This window comes from Pochonia chlamydosporia, chromosome 7, assembly GCF_001653235.2.
Source record: "Pochonia chlamydosporia 170 chromosome 7, whole genome shotgun sequence".
Lineage (NCBI taxonomy): Eukaryota > Fungi > Ascomycota > Sordariomycetes > Hypocreales > Clavicipitaceae > Pochonia > Pochonia chlamydosporia.
This window is the reverse complement of record NC_035796.1, coordinates 325,474-344,167: the sequence shown is the minus strand read 5'-3', so window position 1 is coordinate 344,167 and position 18,694 is coordinate 325,474. Positions and strand designations below refer to the sequence as shown.

The following is an 18,694-nucleotide window of genomic DNA, read 5'->3' as shown; positions in this document are numbered from 1 at the left end:
TTGTTGCAGTCAAACGCAATCAATGGTGATGGCTGCTGGTGGGTGGCAACGGCGGCGTCGTAGTATTTGATTGTCCAGCTACTTCACAAATGTCCAGCCTTCGACCGAGGCAAAGCAATGCTAAAATGTCCGATCTGATCTGGTCTGGTCCCTCTGCTGGTCCCTCTGGCCCGTTTGATGCAGACTAACTCTCAAGTGCCGTATTGAATTGAATCGTCACTTCGGCCTCGTCTGGTGTCTGAAGGGAAACCCGTGCCAAGCAGAGTCGAGCGGCGTGCGGTCGTCGTCAATACTCGAAAGTTTGGTGCGATGAGATTCAGTTCGAGACCCTGGTGCTCCGAAATCCAACACAAGAAAATAATCAATATGTGACGCAAAAGCGTTCCCACTGGGAAAGGGAACGGCTGTCTGTTTTATTTGAACCAGACCGTTTTACTCCTACGCTAGCTTGCCTGCCCATCCCCATCCCCCATCCCCCATCCCCATCCACGTCCATCCATGGCTTGAACTTGAACTGGTCAAATGCGCGGGTCGACATCTGGACACCAACAACCAGCACCAGCACCCAGCGAGGCTAGACCTGACTTGACACTGACATTGACAGACACACACCAGACACCAGACACACCACAGATGCACCAGACCCGAACACACACTCGTTGAACACACACCCCACGACTGACGTGCCCAAGCCAAGCCAAGCCAACCATGGTTCAGAAGGGCGCTGAACTGATGCTATTCTTCTTCCCCTCTGGTTGACATCCCATCGAACCACACGTCACAGGTCCACGTTGAAATCGAGATGGAGACGGCTGTTTCGACATCAAGAAGCCCTCGTCAGATGCATCGCATCTTGCCTGACCAGCAGCAGGCAGCACAGCAGAATATCCATCGCCTCCCATCAAGCTTCCCTCGATTCGCTCTAACATAATGTCCTATGTCTCACCCACGGCCCTCACGCTCTCGCCGTCGCCGTTACCAACAGGTGGTCGCCACCACCACTCGACTCGACTGGGCAAGTCCAGACACCCAAGCGCCACTGCAGTGTGCCCACGAGTCCGTCCTTTTCCAAGTCAAGATTGCCCTGGGCCTATCTGCCCTGCCTGCCACGGCACAAGCCAAGCCAAGCTCACCAAGCTGGTGGGCCTAGCTAAACGATAGTGTGTGGTGCGTGTGATACACCAGGACCTGGACCTGGACCAGGACCAGGGGCGTGTCTGGTGGCTTCTGCGGGTCTCACATTCTGCCTCCAGACCAGACCGTCAGAAAATCCACATGCAAGTTGAGAACAGTCAAGTCTGGTCAAGCCTGGCCCAAGGTTGATCACAGCCTGCAATGTTTGCACAAAATACGGAGAAGCCCACTACTGGCCTGGTCTCGGGACATCCGCTCGCTGACGAGACAACTGAGGTCAGCCTGGCCTGCGGTACCGAGCCCAGGCATAAAGCACTGACCTTTGCTACCAAAGTTGTGTGAAGAGGCAATTGGTTCGCCCCTGAGTTCTTGGGCGAGAAGCGAAGACTGATGATTAATCTCCCAGAGTACGCCCAAGTTATCGTGCATCTCGTCTGAGTTGGCTTCGAATGCAATGTCACCTCGTAGCAACCAGATTGGGCCGCTCTGATGGCAGGACTGCCAACTTGAGCGCTGGAGATAAAACCACTACATCATCATTACTGCGGTGGTGGTCTCGGCCTGGTGCCAACTCTGGCAGCCCTGCAGGGGTAGAGGCCACCGGCGTCACGATTTGCAATTGCCCTGGTGGACATCCCAGCCAAGAGTGTCGGACCTGGTCGCGTGGCTCTTGTTCATGTTGGCACCTGGCCAGGTCATTTTGGGACCTGAAGAGTCAGCGGAAGACGGAGCAGTATGGTTTTCAACGAATTGGTTTGCCAGCAAAGACTTGATGAACAGCATTCATTGTGTAAGCTGTTGCGATGCTTAGTCAATGGTGAACAGCAGCTGTGAGATAACCAACGCATCGGCCAGATTTGGGCAGGGTAGAGGATGTGGGTTATTGGGACGCCTTGACGCCAGCCCATAACGACTCCAAGCCTCGAATCTGCTGGTAGGAGAGCTCTAATTTCTTGTCGGGCTATTAGCAAATTTCATTGCCTTGTCTGCTTCTACCATCGGGATATCTTCTGGCAATGCGTTTGACCTTACGCCCAAGAGAATGGCCCGAAGGATACTCATCATGGACTGGAAGTTCATTTCCTATGAACGCCATCCGCTTGCATAACTCGAAGCTGAAAGTCGCCTGCAGGAACAGGGACACCCCGTGCTCGACTCATGAGACAGCCGATCAGGTCACTCGTGGCTGACGGTGACCTAAATCCAACTAAACCCCCAGCCTATAGGTTAGCACCATCAAAAAGCAACGACTACAGGCTTGTACTTCGTCTGAGCGAGCTGAGCCAAACTCACTGGTCTGCCCCTCGGATCTTGCCGTCCAATACTCAAGCAGCACCACAGATAACCTATAATTTTACAATCTAACGACTGTTATTTTGGGCCATTCTCACCTGCGGGTCCACACCTGAGACATCAAATGGCCACTCCGGAGTTGAAACCGCTCATTCTCAAAGTTCAATTTGTGCTGACAATCGCTCGTGGCGTCAGACTTGGCCATCTACTGCTCCCATCAGCCGCAGGAGCAGATCTCGGTTTTCCGCTCCTGAATTCACATCCTCTTATTGCTCCGACTCTCGCGTCATACCAATCCATCTCCAGAATAATACCCAGAAAAAGAACAGACATTCGTACATCATCGTCCACAACACGACCAACCCACTACGTCGATCCCTCGTGGCTCCCAAGCCTAGAACCACGCCATGTCTAGCCCTTTATTCCAACTAACACACCATCGGCAAGCATCTCGGCCACACTGTAGTTGCCCATTCCAGAGCCCGCCAGCCCAGATATCAGCTGGCATGTTCTTTGTCTCAGCGTTTCTTCGGCCGTTGCCATAAATTGCTCCCCTTGGCCCCAGCGCCGGAACACAAGTGTATTAATAGCAGCGGGTGCCATTCCGCAGGGCTGGGCTGCGATTCCAGGCTCGATGTGTATATGTGCAGAAATGTTGCGTACATCGGTCCGTTCAGCGCTGTGATACGTAATGGTGCTACTGGCCGGATTGTATGTCATAACTGATTTTGTGATGAAACTAGCTGTGGTGAGTGGAATCCACCATGTTAGTGAAATGTATCAATGCTAGTATTCTGAACTCATAATAGTCAAAGGTGACATCCCTAATGTCTTGATATCAACTTAGAACCACAGTGACAGTACTTGTATTTCTGCGCAGTACACCAAACAGTACTGCTTTCCCAGCAGCCACGTGAAGAGCCTCCAACCATGGAGAATACGTCGATCGCAGTTGAGTTGTGGTCCAGCCCAGACTTGTCTCTCCCCTGAACCGAGACAACTTCATTCCCGGAGCCCTACCCTCCTGTTTCGCCAAGACCACTCAAATACGTTGATCAAAAAGTCTGTTAGATTCTGTATAACATGGGCTCTTCGAATGAAATCTCGCACTGAACACAGGGTCTTATACATCCCCGGCTCTAGATCGTGGGGTAAAATGTAACCCCATACCCTGGAATCTAGTCCGTCCTCCGTACTGTGTCTCGGCATATCAGACGCGGTTAGTCACTCACGCTGTCATTGCAATATCTCAAAGACATGGTAACTTTATTGCTCTGTATTAACAACACTGTCTTTATGGCTTCGCCCGTCACCGTCTAAACGCTGCATTCCCAAGCCGTTCAATCTCACGGCCTTCATGTGAGTCCCTCCCCGCCGCCTCGAGTAGTCTCTCCCACGCAGGTACGTTCTTGAGACGGATGGCTTCCTCGGCCGCCTTCACCCGCATTCCGCACTTCTCATACATGGTGATCGACTGGCCGGGTTCTAGACCCGTGCATTTTGGGACGAATAGAGCGGCTAATCGGGGATTTCCGGCTTGTAAAACAAGATTGTAAAATGGCTGTCATGGATTTAGACGTTAGTATTTGGACAACGAGTGCCGAAGCATGAAACGGGTCGTCTGGATTATACATACCTGCCAGCCGATTGGGCTTTTCTTTATCTTGGATGTCTCCTCAATCTCGCTCCAGTCTCGTTTTGCAACCAGTGCGCGCAGACTAAACCAACCGTGTTAGTACCCTGGCTCAAGTTTTCAAGGGGCTTAAATATATTGTCATGAAGCTAGGTGGTAACGTACCGAATCCACCATGCAACTTTCTCTGGAACTTTGAATTCGCTTTGAATCTTCTTTGCTCGGCCATGGTAGCCTAGTCGAATAAGCTTGAACATGGTCTCATTGACGCTCAGTCCGGTAAACGAGTCGGTCAAGTCGCGATCCAAAGTCTCTTGCATCCGCAGTAACGTTGTCGTTTCCTTCAGAGCATATAGCTCCGTCAGATAGTCTTTAGAATCGGAAAGTAGCTTAGCAGCCAGGGCAAGTTTGTCCGCGGCAGTTCGAGCATCCGGCTGCTGCAAGGATTCACGAATGAAAACATTCGCTCCGTCTACCCTGCGATCATCTTGATAATACAAATCTTTAAGCACGCTGTTGTCTCCTTCAGCAATGGCTAAGGACTCCACCATCGCCGTGGCTGTAGCCCGCGAGTTAATAACCCGAAAGAATGACGCCAATGGCAGCTTCTTCTTCAGTTTTAGGAGCACCGACAAGATCAGGTCGCTATCCCCACTCTCGATTGCCTTGTCGAGTGCGAGTTCATCCTCCTCCATATCCAGGAGGAGGGGTACTTGTCTGCCCCCTCGGGGTTCATGATTCAGGAGTTCTGTCGCCAAACGTCCACGTCCTTCATGATAGGCTGCCCTTGCAATCTCCTCAAAGGATATTCCTGGTTTGCCAGACAGTCTCTCGACTACAAGTCGGCAGATGGTGTCTTCATCTTCGGCGCCGTTACGTACCTTTGTTGACGCCCAGTGTACATATATGCGGTCAGTGGGAAGCTTCAGATACCCCGCAATCTTCAAGGCAAGTAAATAGTCATGTCTCTGAAGGAGGCGTTGCAGTATTCTCTCGGGTGTGAGCCGGTGATACTGCTCAAAAGACAGAGGCATCCCCACATTGTAGTCGCGGATGGCATTTAAAACTCGCAACGTCTCGCACATATCCACGAAATCATCGCTGTTGTAAATGTCCAATACTGACTTGCCAAACGAGGCCGCTTTCAAAAGTCGTTTTTGCCACTTGATGTCAAACTCACGACCCGCCGCATTGACGCATATGTCCACGGCTTCAGTTAGATTGGGGCGTATGAGTTGAATGTAGTCATCTGCTTTTGGTGATTCCAGTTCGAGTTGGGTGACCGCATCCAGCAAAATCGAGGCCGGCGAAGACTCAGATGAGTGGCCAAACACGTCCAGTGTATCTGCCGGTATTCTCTCCAGAAATTCACAAAAGTCATTCGTGATGAGCCGTGCTCCGTCATACTCTGTCCTCACGTTAGTGCCTCAATTCCGTTATTGAACGATTTGACCTGGTGCGCGTCATACCGGAAATGACATGTACTCTCGTGCTATCATAGATGTAAGACGACGACTGATCGCCAGGGCCAATGATATGTACTTCGTCTTCCCATGCTATCAGGGCGTCCGTTCCACACCATTCAACGTATTGCGGGGGTGTTTGTGAGTCAGAATTGTGTTCAAAGAGCGGTTCTTGAAAGTCGCTGGTAATGACGTGTGCGGTCCCTGTTTTTGAATACAGGTTCACGAATCGACCATCTGGAGATACGCTGATGTGGCTGAATGGCCCGCTATCGACATAGCGATCTTCGCAGTCCGTGGCATCTACCACGTACACCGTAGATCCGACACTCAACAGAACTTCAACAGACCGAGACAGAGTGTGGTCTGGTGAGATGATTGCCCATGAATGAATTTCAGCCTCTGGGGTGGCTGCCAGAAGTCTTGGACGTGGTTCAGAGTATGATGATACTGTGAGAAACGTGTTGTTTCCCAACAAAGCCACCATACCGCTGTCGTAAAAGCTACCGATCTCAAGTTAGAGTGTGCAGCTTCACAAGGCAATATGTGACGTGCTTACCGGCATGACTCAACGCCATAGTTGTCGGCACCATGACCCAAAGAGAAATTACTAAAGTCTCCTTGCAAATCGTAGCACCGTACATCACCGTCAGCGGTCACGACTAACAGTGACTCGTCTTCTGACCAGCCAAGCCCTTTGATGTGGCTGTTCTCCCAAGGAATGGAGCGGAGTTTCTTTCCTGCCAGGCTGTAAATATCAATGGCGGGTTTTGTCGATCGCCCAGGTTGGTATGCCTGCAGCTTTGAGTCGTCTCGCCATAACGCTGCGTCGTTGTCAGTGAGAACCCCAAGGCTTATGACAATGTGTCTCTCAGGATTGCAGTCTCGTCTTTCTCCGCAGGCAGACGGTTTGACAGATTTGACCCTTTTCCTGACTTGGTGCTTATCTCATACCTAATGCGCCGGCATACGGGGCTCCAGCGACGATGTAATTGTCAAGATCCAAATCTTGGTCAAACACCTCGGTATATTGTTGAGTCTTGCGAAACCACTTGTCCCCTACGCTCTCCCAATCTGCTCTTGCGTGAAGGGTATCCATCATAAGTTTCGGTTCATTATGGGCCGCGTCATGCCACACACATTCGTAAACAGGATGAAGGGAGCGGGATGTGCTGCGACGAGGGTGAGTTATGAGTTATGACCGTTCAAGTCACCGATGGGTAGAGCTTCGCGGCATTCGAGGGAGAGCTAGCGCCTCACTGAAGCTGCGTCACCGAGCTCAGGGAGGTTGGTCGCTCCTGCCAATGCCTAGGGCTATTCCTCGGTTAAACGGCTTGTTGGACAATTGAGGAAGGACCTGCCCCGCCAATGCCAGCACATCCAACCTCTGAGATCAAACAAGCTCGGCTCTTGATGAAAATGCAGCTTCTGCATCTTTCACAATCAGGAGGATACTAGTTTTATTTTCCATATTCGTTATTGCAATATGCCAAACTGGAAAGACGAGTATCTCTCGTCCCTGAAGGATGCTGAGCTTCAGAATCCCGTGAACATGGAGCTGGTCCAAACATGTCAGTCCTCAACAAGCTTAAATGCCCCTCACTGAGCAGTGAGCACTGAGTGATAGGCAGGCTGCTAACAGCGACGCCAGGCTCACAGATGGCCGATCGCATATCTGCCCTCGAGGCCGAAAAGGCAGCACTGGAATCTCATGTCTCAAACGTTAATACTAGCAAGCCAGTTCCAGGGTCAAAAGCTGGGGAGACACCTAGTGCTGAAGACCCTGGCGTCGCTCAGCTTCGTCTCGATCTGGCCGAGACTCTCCGGTCCAAAGGTGTAGCAGAGAGTCGGCTACGGACGGCAGAGGAGGAACTCAGCAAACTACGAACCAAGTCCAAAGATGATTCACGTTGCATCAGAGATTTTACAGCTGAGCGGGCCTCACTCACAACCAGGTTAAAGGACCGAGAGCATGAAATACGGGAGCAACGAAAGCTACTCGAGGTATAGTGCTTTTGAGCCCATGTTCTCGCAGTTGGCGGCGTCAAAGACTTGGTTTTAACTCTTGATGTAGCAAGTACAGGATGAAATGATTACCTTGAATCTTCAAATGACCGTGGCTGAAAAGGAAAGAGATAAGGTCAAAAAGGAGAACAAGGAATTGGTCGACCGTTGGATGAAGCGCATGGCCCAGGAGGCCGAGGCCATGAATCTTGCCAACGAGCCACTGTTCGACAAATAGTCCACGCCACGGACGCGACTATGATTATGACGAAGACTACTGCGATTGAGGCTTTAGAAGGCGCCAGGAAGAAAGCGTATATGTTATGCAGGCTATAATTTGGTATGTACTTGTATGCAAACCGGATGTCCCTCCAACAAACCCCAAGCTATTCCTATGCACTAATGTTCTCCAAAAAGACATAGGCATTTTATCGCTGACAATAAAGAATTCCCTCTAGTTCTACTATTTGCGAGTGGAGATGAAATATGGTCCACCAGCATTGGTCCAACTGACAAAACCTTCGGGGTATATGCACTCTTCCACGTCGAGGATGGTACTACCAACGTCGTTGATGTTGTGGCTACTCTTGAAGTCGGCCACGAAGGATCTGAGTGAAATGATTTTGCAGCCCGATTTCAGATCCAGAAACATGCGCACCAAGTCGTCATTCAACTGCGACGTAAAGGCCTTGTTGTTAACTAGAACGACATCGGCTCGTTTCAGGGCGTGTATGACAAGATTCTTACGGAAATCGCCTCGCTCTAGGTGAACCTTGCCAGGCTTGATCCCCCACAGCATGCAGCGGGCGTCGAACTCGGCAATTTGCGCCTCGGCAAGGTTGCATGCATTTTCCATCATTTCGCAACCCCAGCTTTCGCATCCGATTTCCAAGGCAGCTTGCAGGCAGACGTTCCCCACGCCAGATCCCAAGTCGACGAATACTTGATCAGACTTCATTTTGGTCTGTTCAACCAGAAGCTTTGATATAAAGGGATGCAGCAGCTCTCCGTAGACATAGTCAGTACCGTTTTCATACTTGGACAAGAGCTCCACCTTGGGTGCAACTGTTCGGTCATAGACTTGGTCGAGAATAAAAGCGATGAGTTGTCGCGGGAGTTCATGCATCTTGTCGAGGTTTTTGGCAATGATTCCGTCTTCAACCAGTCCCAACAACGTCTCATTGTATTCGTGCAACGCGGCCTTGAAACCCGCCAAATCTTGAATATTTCGGTTCGAGGCCTTTTCCAGCCGTCGAATAAGCCCCGTGTTGTGATTGGTAAACGGTTCTGCTTCTTCTTCTGTAAGGTAAGTTTCGGCGACGTGGCGAACGATTCTTATGCTCGCTTCGACAGCATCTATCTTGTCCTTGCCCCAGACCAGTTCGAACCTGTAGCATTTCAGTTAGCGATTGTTCCTAGTGAGTCCGTCGCCCAATGAATACTAAATGAGCAATGAAGCCGAGAGAAAGAAGGGAGTGAGGGGGATCTTGCTTGCGCACTTTTCTCTAGGCTGCAGGCTAGGATACTGCAACTCTATAGCAACATCCTCCTTCTGCGCACCCATGACGGGCACGCACTTCTCCTCCAGAGAAGCCACCTCGACCGCATGGACAAACTTGAGCTTGTCATTGCGTCCCTCAAAAGCGCGAGAGTGTCGCAGCTTGCGATTCGCATCGAGGTGTTTATCCTCCGAGGTCCCTCTGCGCTGCCTCTTCCGAGTGTCAAGATTCATCCAGCCATCGTCCTCGGCATCGCTGTCCTTGTCAAAGGTTATCCGTTCGGCGGCGGGCGACCGCCTCGTCGATGAAACAGCGCCAGTCTTGCGCTTCCGGTCCAGCCGCTTCTCGTCCGACGACGAGGGATACGGCGAGTGACTCTCGTGTCGGGCGGACGAGGACCTTGGCGAAGGACGGTGAACAGGAGACGAGCGCGACGACGAAACGCCAGCTGAGGCCGGACCAGGACGAGACTTCGGCTTCGGCCTACTCGGTGTCGGGGCACGCTCGACGACGACCTTTTCGATGCGGATCTTTGGTGGATCAACCTTGAACTTGTTCCCTTTGCCGCCGAGAAGAGGCATGGCGACAGGCAGTGACGGTTCGTCCGTGGGAGGAGAGGGAGAAGGGGTGCACCGGGTGGTCAGGTCAAAGGCGAAAGTGTCTGATATTCTTGTCGTCGGCGCTCGGAGGGGTCTGGTGTTTCGCGACACCGTCCGTTCTCGTGTAGCCTCGTCTGCGACGACCAGCGGCGGCGGGCGGGCGTGGGGCTCAAAAGATGTTTTAAAGGTGGTACAGAAGGAAGAAAAATTGGCTATGCGTGAGCAAAGCAAAGCAAAGGAGTGGTGAGAATAGAAAAGAAACAAAAAGATACTATTACGTCTTTGGGGGGGGCTGTGATGCAAAAGAAGTTGGGCTTAAAAATTGTGTGAATGTTAGTGCGACGACTTGGAAAAGAGGCGTAGTCTGTCCGAGGGTCCTGTCGGGTGAGGTCTGGTCTGGTCTGGTGAGGCAGAGACACGACTTTCAATGTTGCTGGTTACGTGGGAGGGACCAGACCGAACTTGGAACTTGGAACTTGGAACTTGGAGGGACCATTGACGTGGAGCAGCAGGCAGGAAGGGTCAAGTGGTCTCAACTGGTTTGGTGCGTTCTGTGATGGGATCAATGATTGGCTGGACGAGGACAAAGAAACCTGACTTGGTAAAGTGTGGTGCGTAAAGTGCATCTGGGGTGCAGGGCTCATGGCGACATGGCAAGGCTTTGCGGTGCAATAAGTATTGTCACTGGTTTGTATGGTCCCGTTTGATGGCGTTGGTTGACATGGGCGTCGGGATGGCTGTATTGATGGGGAGTGAATGGTGAGGCTCTGCGCCGTTTGAGCTGCATGAATGCTGTACATGGTTGCCTGGAGTGGTGTGTTTGAAGTGAGGCGGGCAGGTGAATTCTCTGTGTGTGACATTAAGATGTCTTTGGAAGAAGGGCGACACTGTACTGTACACTGGAACAACTTTGAATGCTTCTGCATACCTAGGCAGTTATCTAACCCCTGCGATCGAAATGAGGAACTTGATGTGAGCCGCAAGTTGAACCCGGAAATACTGACCACTTACACCATGCAAACACATATATTTCTAAAAGATATGAGGAATGCTACTGTATCCTTCTAGGTATATGTAGTTACCTAGGTAGATGACATCCTTGAAAGTAACATCCCTGTCCACTGAATCTACCCAACTCAACTCCATATCCACATCACGGCTTCACAGCATATATCTTAAACGACCCTACCAAAGTCAGCAAGAACAAGCCCCCCCAAAACCAAACAGAAAACTCACCAGCCCATTCATTCAAATCCCCCTTCCCTCCACAGCATCCCCCCTCACTCCCACAGCACTCCCCAGAATAAACGTTCAAGTCACCGCCCGCATCCGCAAGCACAACATCTAAACCCGTCAGTCCCATCCACACCACAAACACAAAAACATACCTCTAAACCCAGCGTGCTTCAAGAAACCCTCATACTCAGACACCAGGCTCGCACCCGCCACACAACCTACATATAATCCTACATCCCGTCGAATTTCCTCGGGCAATACCTTCCTAGCAAGGATATCCGAAATCGCAACCCGTCCACCGGGCTTTAAAAGACGAAATATCTCGTTGAACGCGTCTTGCTTTTCGTCTCGTGGAACGAGGTTGATGACGCAGTTGGATATGATGCAGTCTGCGGTGCCGGCGGGGAGTGGTATATCCGTGATGCGAGCCTGAATGAACTGTATGTTGGTTTTGCCAGTCGTGGATAAGAGGTTGTTTGCTTTTGCAAGCATATCCTAACATGTTAGATGGAGCTGTAAGTGAGGGGTATACATACTTTATTCATGTCCACGCCGATGACCTTTCCATTTGGTCCAACCTTTTCACCGGCGAGAAAGACATCTAATCCTGCTCCGCTGCCGAGGTCGATGACTACTTCGCCCTGGGATGTGTTAGCCGGGTTAGGAATTAGGCGTGATACGTACCTTGCGTAGGGTCGCCATGGCAAGCGGATTGCCACAGCTTAGACCGAGGTTTGCGCCGTTAGGAATGGACGCGAGGTCTTGGTCTGAGTAGCCGAATGCTTTGGCGATGTTGGTGTCTGGCGTGGTGGATGTAGCGGCTTGGGTGTAGCGTTGGGAAACGCTGGAGTAGATTTGGTGGGAGTCCATGATTTGAGTTGATTTAGTGTAATGAAGGTTTGGGAATTAGGATGGTGATTCTTTGGATATGTGAATCATGCTGGTGTTATAAGTGATGGTGTTGGTGTGCTAGTCCGAATGAGGCAATTTTCGATATGTCACTGCTGATGTGCAGATGACAATTGACAACGACAACAACAGCAGGTCTACAGCTGTGCTAAAGTTTCCTGGCCAGGTATACTAGCATTCCGCGTACAATTTAGGCGTGTTACTTCTTTGTTCCAGTACTTGCTGAAATCACACTACGCTCACCATAGGTAGGCGAAATACACAATCAGCTCCAAAAGACACCAAGTGGCGACATCACCAAACAATCAGACATCGGCAATGCCCCCGATCATGACAAAATGCCTATCCCTCCTCCCTAATATGATCAATCAACGCAAACAACAACTGATTACTCACTCTACACCCATCCCTCACCCCCAAAGGGCCCCGAAACCCAGGCCTTAATCGTCCATAAATAACAGAAGCCTGTACGCCCGCGTAATTTTGTTCCGCAATCATAAGATACGCCTCTCTGCACCGAGTAGTCGACTCATTTGCCTGTGGCGGCTCCAACATGCAGCATTCATCCTCATGCCACGACCCATAGCCCCCCGTCCTCCGTACTACGATTCAATATATCGCAGTTTCCGGGGTCCCTTGAAAACAGCGTGTCTTCGGCACAACATTCGGTGGACACGGGATGGTGCTCGCTGTTTTTATCGGGCACCTCGAGCGAGGGGTCGGAAAAGGATGAAATAGAGTCGCAAGCCTGTTTGGCGCCGCTATCATCTGTGAATGTAGAATCCAAGCGTTCACCGAGCTGTATCTTTAGACGGTCAATTTCTGCCATAGCCTCACGTAGTTTCATTTGACTTTCTTCGAGCTCCGACTCCAAGCGGGTGATGTAGCTGCGTACTCGTTCGCGATGTCGTCGCTGGTTGTTGCGAACTCGTGAAGCGTGGTCTTCTGATTTGGTGGACCATTTTATGATGCGGGGGGGAGGTGGTTGGATTGTTCATTATGGGGTTTGTTTGAGACGCTCATTTGGTGTAGTGTTTGTGGGATGTGTATGGATGGGTTGCGTAGGCGATAGAATGGGTGAAGTGAAGTGAAGTGACATGAAGTGGGGGTATAAATATGGTAGTGGCGCCTCATATTGGCGTTGTTACACGGCGCTCGCAGGGCAATATCCGTGTGTAGTTGGTTACCGTGATATTCGGCTCGTTGTAGAGTATTTTGAAAATTGTCGGTATCACCAAGCCAACAATACATGGAACCAACCTCCGCCTGTGACGGCACCAAATTGAGAGATCTTATCCACTCCACTGGAGGTCTTTGCCACGAAGAATGTTGAGATGAGTCTACATGTTCAATATTATAGTCTTAGTCTTGTGGCGATGGGTTGGTACTTACCAGGCCCCGGAGCATAAGAAACCGTCTTTCAGGGTTGTAAGATGGAAACGTCACTCGATGATTGGGAATGAACGAGTTTCAACAGTAAGGTTAGTATTATACAGAGTTAGCCCATGTGGCATGTGTGGTAGGTATTTGAACACTTTGGTATTTCAGAAGCGGCAAATAGCCTCGCATATCAGAGTGGTCATATACCAGCTTCACAACATCTACAGTTCGTTGCAAAACTTCATGACAGTCATGGCTGTCTAACCCTTTCAGCAAGACAATTGGCTCTCACCCCAACAGTGACAGCCTTGCTTTCGAAACAAAACTTTCCATACAGATATGGTGTTAGCCAAGTATGATGAGGTTGGCAAACGCACCAGCCTAATCAAGTCGTTAGATCCTCAAGACGCTGGGAGAGCAGATTGACGCATACATACAACATACATATTTCACTCTTGTCGCAGCCTTGACTCGAGACGAATATCTTGTGCCCATGTCGGTAGCACCGCATTGACGGTAGCTCTGATCCTAGTGTGCTATTTATATTACCACCTTCACATGGAGTTGGTCGCCCGCCGTGGGTAGTATACAATAGCTAGGGCTCAAGACGATTATACGTTTGTTCGACAGAGCGACTCAAATATTGCCATTGTGGCAAGGTGCGAGAAGCTAAACTGACAATTGTTCTTACGATCAACTGGTTCCAATAACCCTTGGAAGGTGTCTCTAGTTGAATTCTATATGATAGTCCATCTTCCAAAATAATCCGGTCCAGATTAAGTTCCTATTAAAGCTGCAGTCTCATACCACCGCCATGTCAGTCAACGCAGGAGCCTCAACCCACCAGACTTTGAACAGAGGGTCAGTCCATATTAGCCACTCCTCATCGCCTTATCAACTGGTCTCATGTCTCTCCTGTCAAGGCACACCGTCAAACATAAACATATCTTATCAAACACCAATGCCATCTAACATCCATCGCCATCACCCTCAAACTAAACACGCAGCTCATACCATCCGTCACAACTCACCCCTCACCTCACCCATCCCTGAAGCACACCCGTCCACAACACCAGCATTAAGCTCCGACCTCAAGCTCAGCTCAATACCACTCACATCTGCAGGAACCAAGGTCGAGCTCAAGCCCAAGCTGCCAACTCCACCAGACCGCATCCCGCATGACAATGACAAGCATCCATCCTTTTCGCCCAGATGTCGTTTTGCATCACCCCGCTCGGTGGCAAAAAAGTGGTCAATGCTCAATTATTAACAGAACATAACAGCAACATCGCGATCCACCCAAATGACCATCTGTCAAGTATAGTACGGAGTACGACGTTGCAAGCCCTCCCCGCAATCTCACCAGATGACCCCCGAATGTGATTGAAGCCTACATAGTAGCGTAGCTCGGCAAGGAACAGAAACTGCGGAAACGGACACAGATAGCAAGAAAAGCTGGAAACTACTGCGTCTAGGCCAGCCGCAGCAGGGCCAGCAGCAGGGCGAAAAGTCAATTGACGACAAGGTATTGGAGAGTCGTTCGAGCTGGGACCCCTCTTCTCCTCATTTATCTGCAGTTTCCTTTGCCCATTTGGTCCACCAGCAGACGCAATGAAGGGGATGAGTGGAGGACAAGACGAGGCAGACAAAGTTGCAAGGGTCGTAGGGCAAATCGTATTCTTGCAGGGCTGTGTGAATTATTGGTCCAGACCAGGCTAGATGGCTCGATCTACAAGATAGCTCCAAAATATGAACCTGGTTCGCAGACCTTCAGCCGCATCTTGAATCTGGGACGTCTTTCATTGATGGCAACTTGTCGACTCTTGCGGAGACGAACTTCCAGCTTCAACGTTGTGGTTCCCTCCCAATTCAACAACTTGGTCGTAGTACTGTACAGTAACCAAAGTAGTATTCTTGACGTCTACAAGCCTCAAGCCTCAAGCCACGGGCGACAGCCGCCGGTTCTAATGCATGGGCCTGACTCTAATTCTTTGGCAGCGAACATGTCCCGAAACTAGGCGGCTGCCAAACACTGAAGCTACCCAAGGTAAGTAAGTGCAATCAATCGTGGCGGGCTACTGCACACCTCGTAGATGGAGGAATTATTGCGCTTGTACGGCGTAGGTATTTGCAGAGCTGCGAATAAGGCTGCAGTCAATCATGTTGTCAACTTGGCAATATAAGGCTATGATCTTCGTAGCAGGTAATCCTTGCAAGAACGACATGTGGTGTCTTGGAAGGGGATGGATGGCCGACGCAGAGCTGACCTTACCAACAATGTACAATGTAGCAAGTTGGTGTGATGAAGCGTGGCTTGCTGAGCGCTTGACTGCCGGATTGAAGTCTGAATATCTTCCCATCGCCATCATGAGCACTCGGCGAGACCGATGCTCACCATCTCGGTCTCACTCACCTAGCAACCAAGCATCAATTATGTCGCGCATCTTTCCCCTCCGTGGCTTCAAGACATCGGCCCTGAAATTTACCCCCAATTCCATGTCAGCACCCGGCCGTTCGGTTGGTGCGTGCGTCCGTGGCTCCCTCAAGTCCAGCCACTATCTACACCGGCACTCAAAAACCACCACTCACGCAAAATCGTGGCGACGAGGAGACACCAAGCGGCTTGGGGGGCTTTTTCCAGTTTCCCGCCTGTCGTCGTCGGAAATCGGAATGCGTTTTCCCCCAACCCAGCTGTGTTGTGGCACTTGACTTTTGAGAAGCTGCCCTGGGCTGTATGTTGTATGTTTTGTGGGAAAATTGAGTTTGTGCATTTTTTGCGGGCCGGAAATTGAGCCCGAGTACGGAGTACTCCGTACAGTACTCCGTAGATTTGCAAGATTCTGTTTGTGCGGTTGAGACTGGAGATGGCATCATGCCAAGTCAGACTGCCGTTGTCACGCCACTGACTGACGCAGGGCAGGGAATGAATCCCATTTCGCATCGACCCATGATCCTGGGATGCAGAAGAAACATGCATTTGGTCCACTTCCGAGGATAATTGTGATTTAAGTTCTGCCGCGGCTGTACTTCTGACAACTGAATATGCTCCGACTGGCAATTCGACAAGCGGAGGTCATGATTCCGTGTGAAGTTCCGTCTGCGGTCTTGGAGGCATACGCACTCCTCACTCGTCAAATGGCTGTCACGAGGAACAAAGACGCAAAGCTGAAGCACGAAGCCTAGGCTTGCTTGGCTGTTCCCCAACCAGCCATCGAATTCACGGGGCCAAGGCGAAAGGCTTGTGTGTGTCTGTTGTACGTACGTGCATGAGTATGCAGGGCACGCAGTCGCAGCCAAGCATCCGTTGGTTCAAGTCACATCAATCAGACTCCATGTCGAGTGGATTGACCGTGCCGTCGGGGCGATAGCCTCCAACCCGCCATCTTCTGTGCCATCCATCGACCGGACGCATCTTGACAAGGAGCGTTACGTCCACCAGACAGCACTCTTTCATCCCCATCAGTCTGGTGGCGTGGATGTGGATGGATGCGGCTTGCTCAGGACAAGGAGTCTGGTGTTGGCAACTTGAAGTCCAGATCTCTGTTCCCTGTCCTGTCTTGTCCCTGTCCCTGCTCCTGCTCCTGCTCCTGCCACATCCTCACCGAACTGCACCTTCCATTTCTCATTTCACACTCACCCCACCTCACTCCTCAAATGAGTGCGTTGCAAAACAACAAAAAAAAACAACCCAACCAAAGGAAACCCTATTTTCAAAAATAAACCCTCCATCACATATCACTTCTCTACCTGCCCTGCAAGACATTCTCCCCCAAAAAAGCAACCCCCAAGCCGCCGATACCTCTGGTCTGCGTCACATCCCATTCCCACAGTCACAACAATCCTGGATCATGGGCGTCGTTCCGGTTCGCCCCAGACCCCAGCTTCTCCACATGAGTCCAAACCACCGACCCGGTGCTTCAAATCGAGGCGCTCTTCGCTTTTCTCTCTCGTCTCTTTATCTACTCTTGTGTGTGTACCCCTGTCAGTCCTAAGCTGTTGGTCGTGGGATGTGCCGCGCCATCCTTGCTTTGCCTTCCCGTCTCGTCTCGTCTCGTAGCTTTTTTGTTGTTGGTGCTCGTCTTTTCTCCCTTGTGATTAAAAACGGCTTGATATCCTGAACTTCTCACCTGCTCTTTCTTCTTTGTACCTTTTTCGTCTCTGCAACCTTGTGCTTGGCTAGTTTTGTCCATGTGAAGAGCACTTCCATTGGGTCCAACACATTGTCAGGTGTTGCTGTCATTGTGTAAATTCCATCTCCGCTCGACTTTTACGTCCACCAACAAATACATATAACGCCAAACGTCTCACCTTCAAAATTCCGGCAACGATTCCACTCAACCTGCCCAAATATCAAACACCAACAATGCCATCCGTCAAAGAATGGGCCACATCCTTCAAATCATCACGCAGATCATCCCTCGACCCAAGTCGCACCTCCCAAGTCTCCCTCTCAAACATGGACGTCAACGACAGCGAGCGCACTCTCGTGAATACACACACCCTCGAGGTGCAAGACCTGCAAACCTGCACGTCCGAACAATCCCAAGATCGTCGCTCATCAGCCTCATCCTCCTCCGACCAACCCAGCCAGGCAAAAGACACACGCTCCATCGAAAGACGTGTAGATTACTGTGTCGTCGAGGATGACCGGTACGCCGTCCGTTTCGGCAACTACACTGGCGTTTGGGCGGGCGATGCTGCTGACTCGGTACCCCAGACGAGGAGTCGGTACTTTGGCGATCATATTCATCAGCAGGCGTATGGGAATAAGCCTTGATTTGGTCAAGGTCATTTTACGGTGCTTTTTACAATAGCCCGGGTTTGGATACTTTTGAATGGGGTGGTTATTTGGCGCAACATCGCATACATGGCTTTTGCTGTTGCGTGTAACTGACTGGCGTATTTGGCGCCGCCAAGTTAGATGTGGTGTTCTAATTGCTTTGCTTTTGCTTCCTTTTGTATGTAGCATCTTGGATTAGCGTGGCGTCTGTAAGAACTTGTGGAATATACACCAGACTTGACTGGATCAAGATTCAATTGCTACTGTTTGGATTGGTCTTGTAGAAGTGGGATTGATGAGTCTCGGCGATTAAACGGAGTTCAAATCTTGGTGCCGCCTTTCAATCTTCCTAGCGACATGAAGTTCTGGACTCAATCTGTCTTGCAGATCTGACTTGTCAACGTCTCAAAATAAAATACTTACCTAATGCTCCGTGCATATTAATAATACAGAGACGCCATGACCAAATACGCCAAGTATTGCTGTCTCACAGCTCTGTAGGGTAAGACATTAAACACCCACCAAAGTTGGATTGACTTCACGCACACTACCAGACACAGCAAACACTTGCACAGTTGCAGTCGAGTGTCTTCATACACGGTAAAGCTCATATGTACTCCTTAATCAATCATCATTCATCAGCAACTCTCATCTAACGCAAGATTGAAGTCATCAACCAGCTAATGCAATCAAAAGTTCGCTGCATCCTAATCACCATAAAGCCACCACCTCCACTTGACACATCCAAACCAACATGCATGTAA

At 50.5% G+C, this 18,694-nt stretch overlaps 6 protein-coding genes across 6 annotated transcripts; 3 read left to right on the top strand and 3 right to left on the bottom strand.

The window, feature by feature from the left end:
• Window positions 1-3,736: 3,736 nt before the first annotated feature.
• Window positions 3,737-6,622, bottom strand: VFPPC_06988 (vacuolar protein sorting vps16; the record flags this gene model as incomplete). Its single annotated transcript, XM_018285925.1, has 6 exons — window positions 3,737-3,988; window positions 4,064-4,145; window positions 4,226-5,468; window positions 5,530-6,026; window positions 6,083-6,347; window positions 6,478-6,622. 6 exons carry the CDS (start codon window positions 6,620-6,622, stop codon window positions 3,737-3,739), a joined length of 2,484 nt encoding a protein of 827 aa, XP_018140088.1.
• A 387-nt stretch (window positions 6,623-7,009) lies between these two features.
• Window positions 7,010-7,765, top strand: VFPPC_06987 (autophagy-related protein 16; the record flags this gene model as incomplete). The annotated part of the gene is made up of 3 exons (XM_018285924.1): window positions 7,010-7,094; window positions 7,175-7,527; window positions 7,598-7,765. 3 exons carry the CDS (start codon window positions 7,010-7,012, stop codon window positions 7,763-7,765), a joined length of 606 nt encoding a protein of 201 aa, XP_018140089.1.
• A 225-nt stretch (window positions 7,766-7,990) lies between these two features.
• VFPPC_06986 (histone methylation DOT1) lies at window positions 7,991-9,607 on the bottom strand (the record flags this gene model as incomplete). The annotated part of the gene is made up of 2 exons (XM_018285923.1): window positions 7,991-8,915; window positions 9,039-9,607. The coding sequence occupies 2 exons, from the start codon at window positions 9,605-9,607 to the stop codon at window positions 7,991-7,993; spliced, it is 1,494 nt and encodes a 497-aa protein (XP_018140090.1).
• A 2,731-nt stretch (window positions 9,608-12,338) lies between these two features.
• On the bottom strand, window positions 12,339-12,617 carry VFPPC_16652 (hypothetical protein; the record flags this gene model as incomplete). The annotated part of the gene is made up of 1 exon (XM_018294405.1): window positions 12,339-12,617. One exon carries the CDS (start codon window positions 12,615-12,617, stop codon window positions 12,339-12,341), a length of 279 nt encoding a protein of 92 aa, XP_018140091.1.
• Window positions 12,618-15,310: 2,693 nt separating this feature from the next.
• Window positions 15,311-15,859, top strand: VFPPC_06983 (hypothetical protein; the record flags this gene model as incomplete). Its single annotated transcript, XM_018285921.2, has 1 exon — window positions 15,311-15,859. One exon carries the CDS (start codon window positions 15,311-15,313, stop codon window positions 15,857-15,859), a length of 549 nt encoding a protein of 182 aa, XP_018140093.2.
• Window positions 15,860-17,513: 1,654 nt separating this feature from the next.
• Window positions 17,514-17,927, top strand: VFPPC_14139 (hypothetical protein; the record flags this gene model as incomplete). The annotated part of the gene is made up of 1 exon (XM_018291909.1): window positions 17,514-17,927. The coding sequence occupies one exon, from the start codon at window positions 17,514-17,516 to the stop codon at window positions 17,925-17,927; it is 414 nt and encodes a 137-aa protein (XP_018140094.1).
• Between the last annotated feature and the right edge of the window lie 767 nt (window positions 17,928-18,694).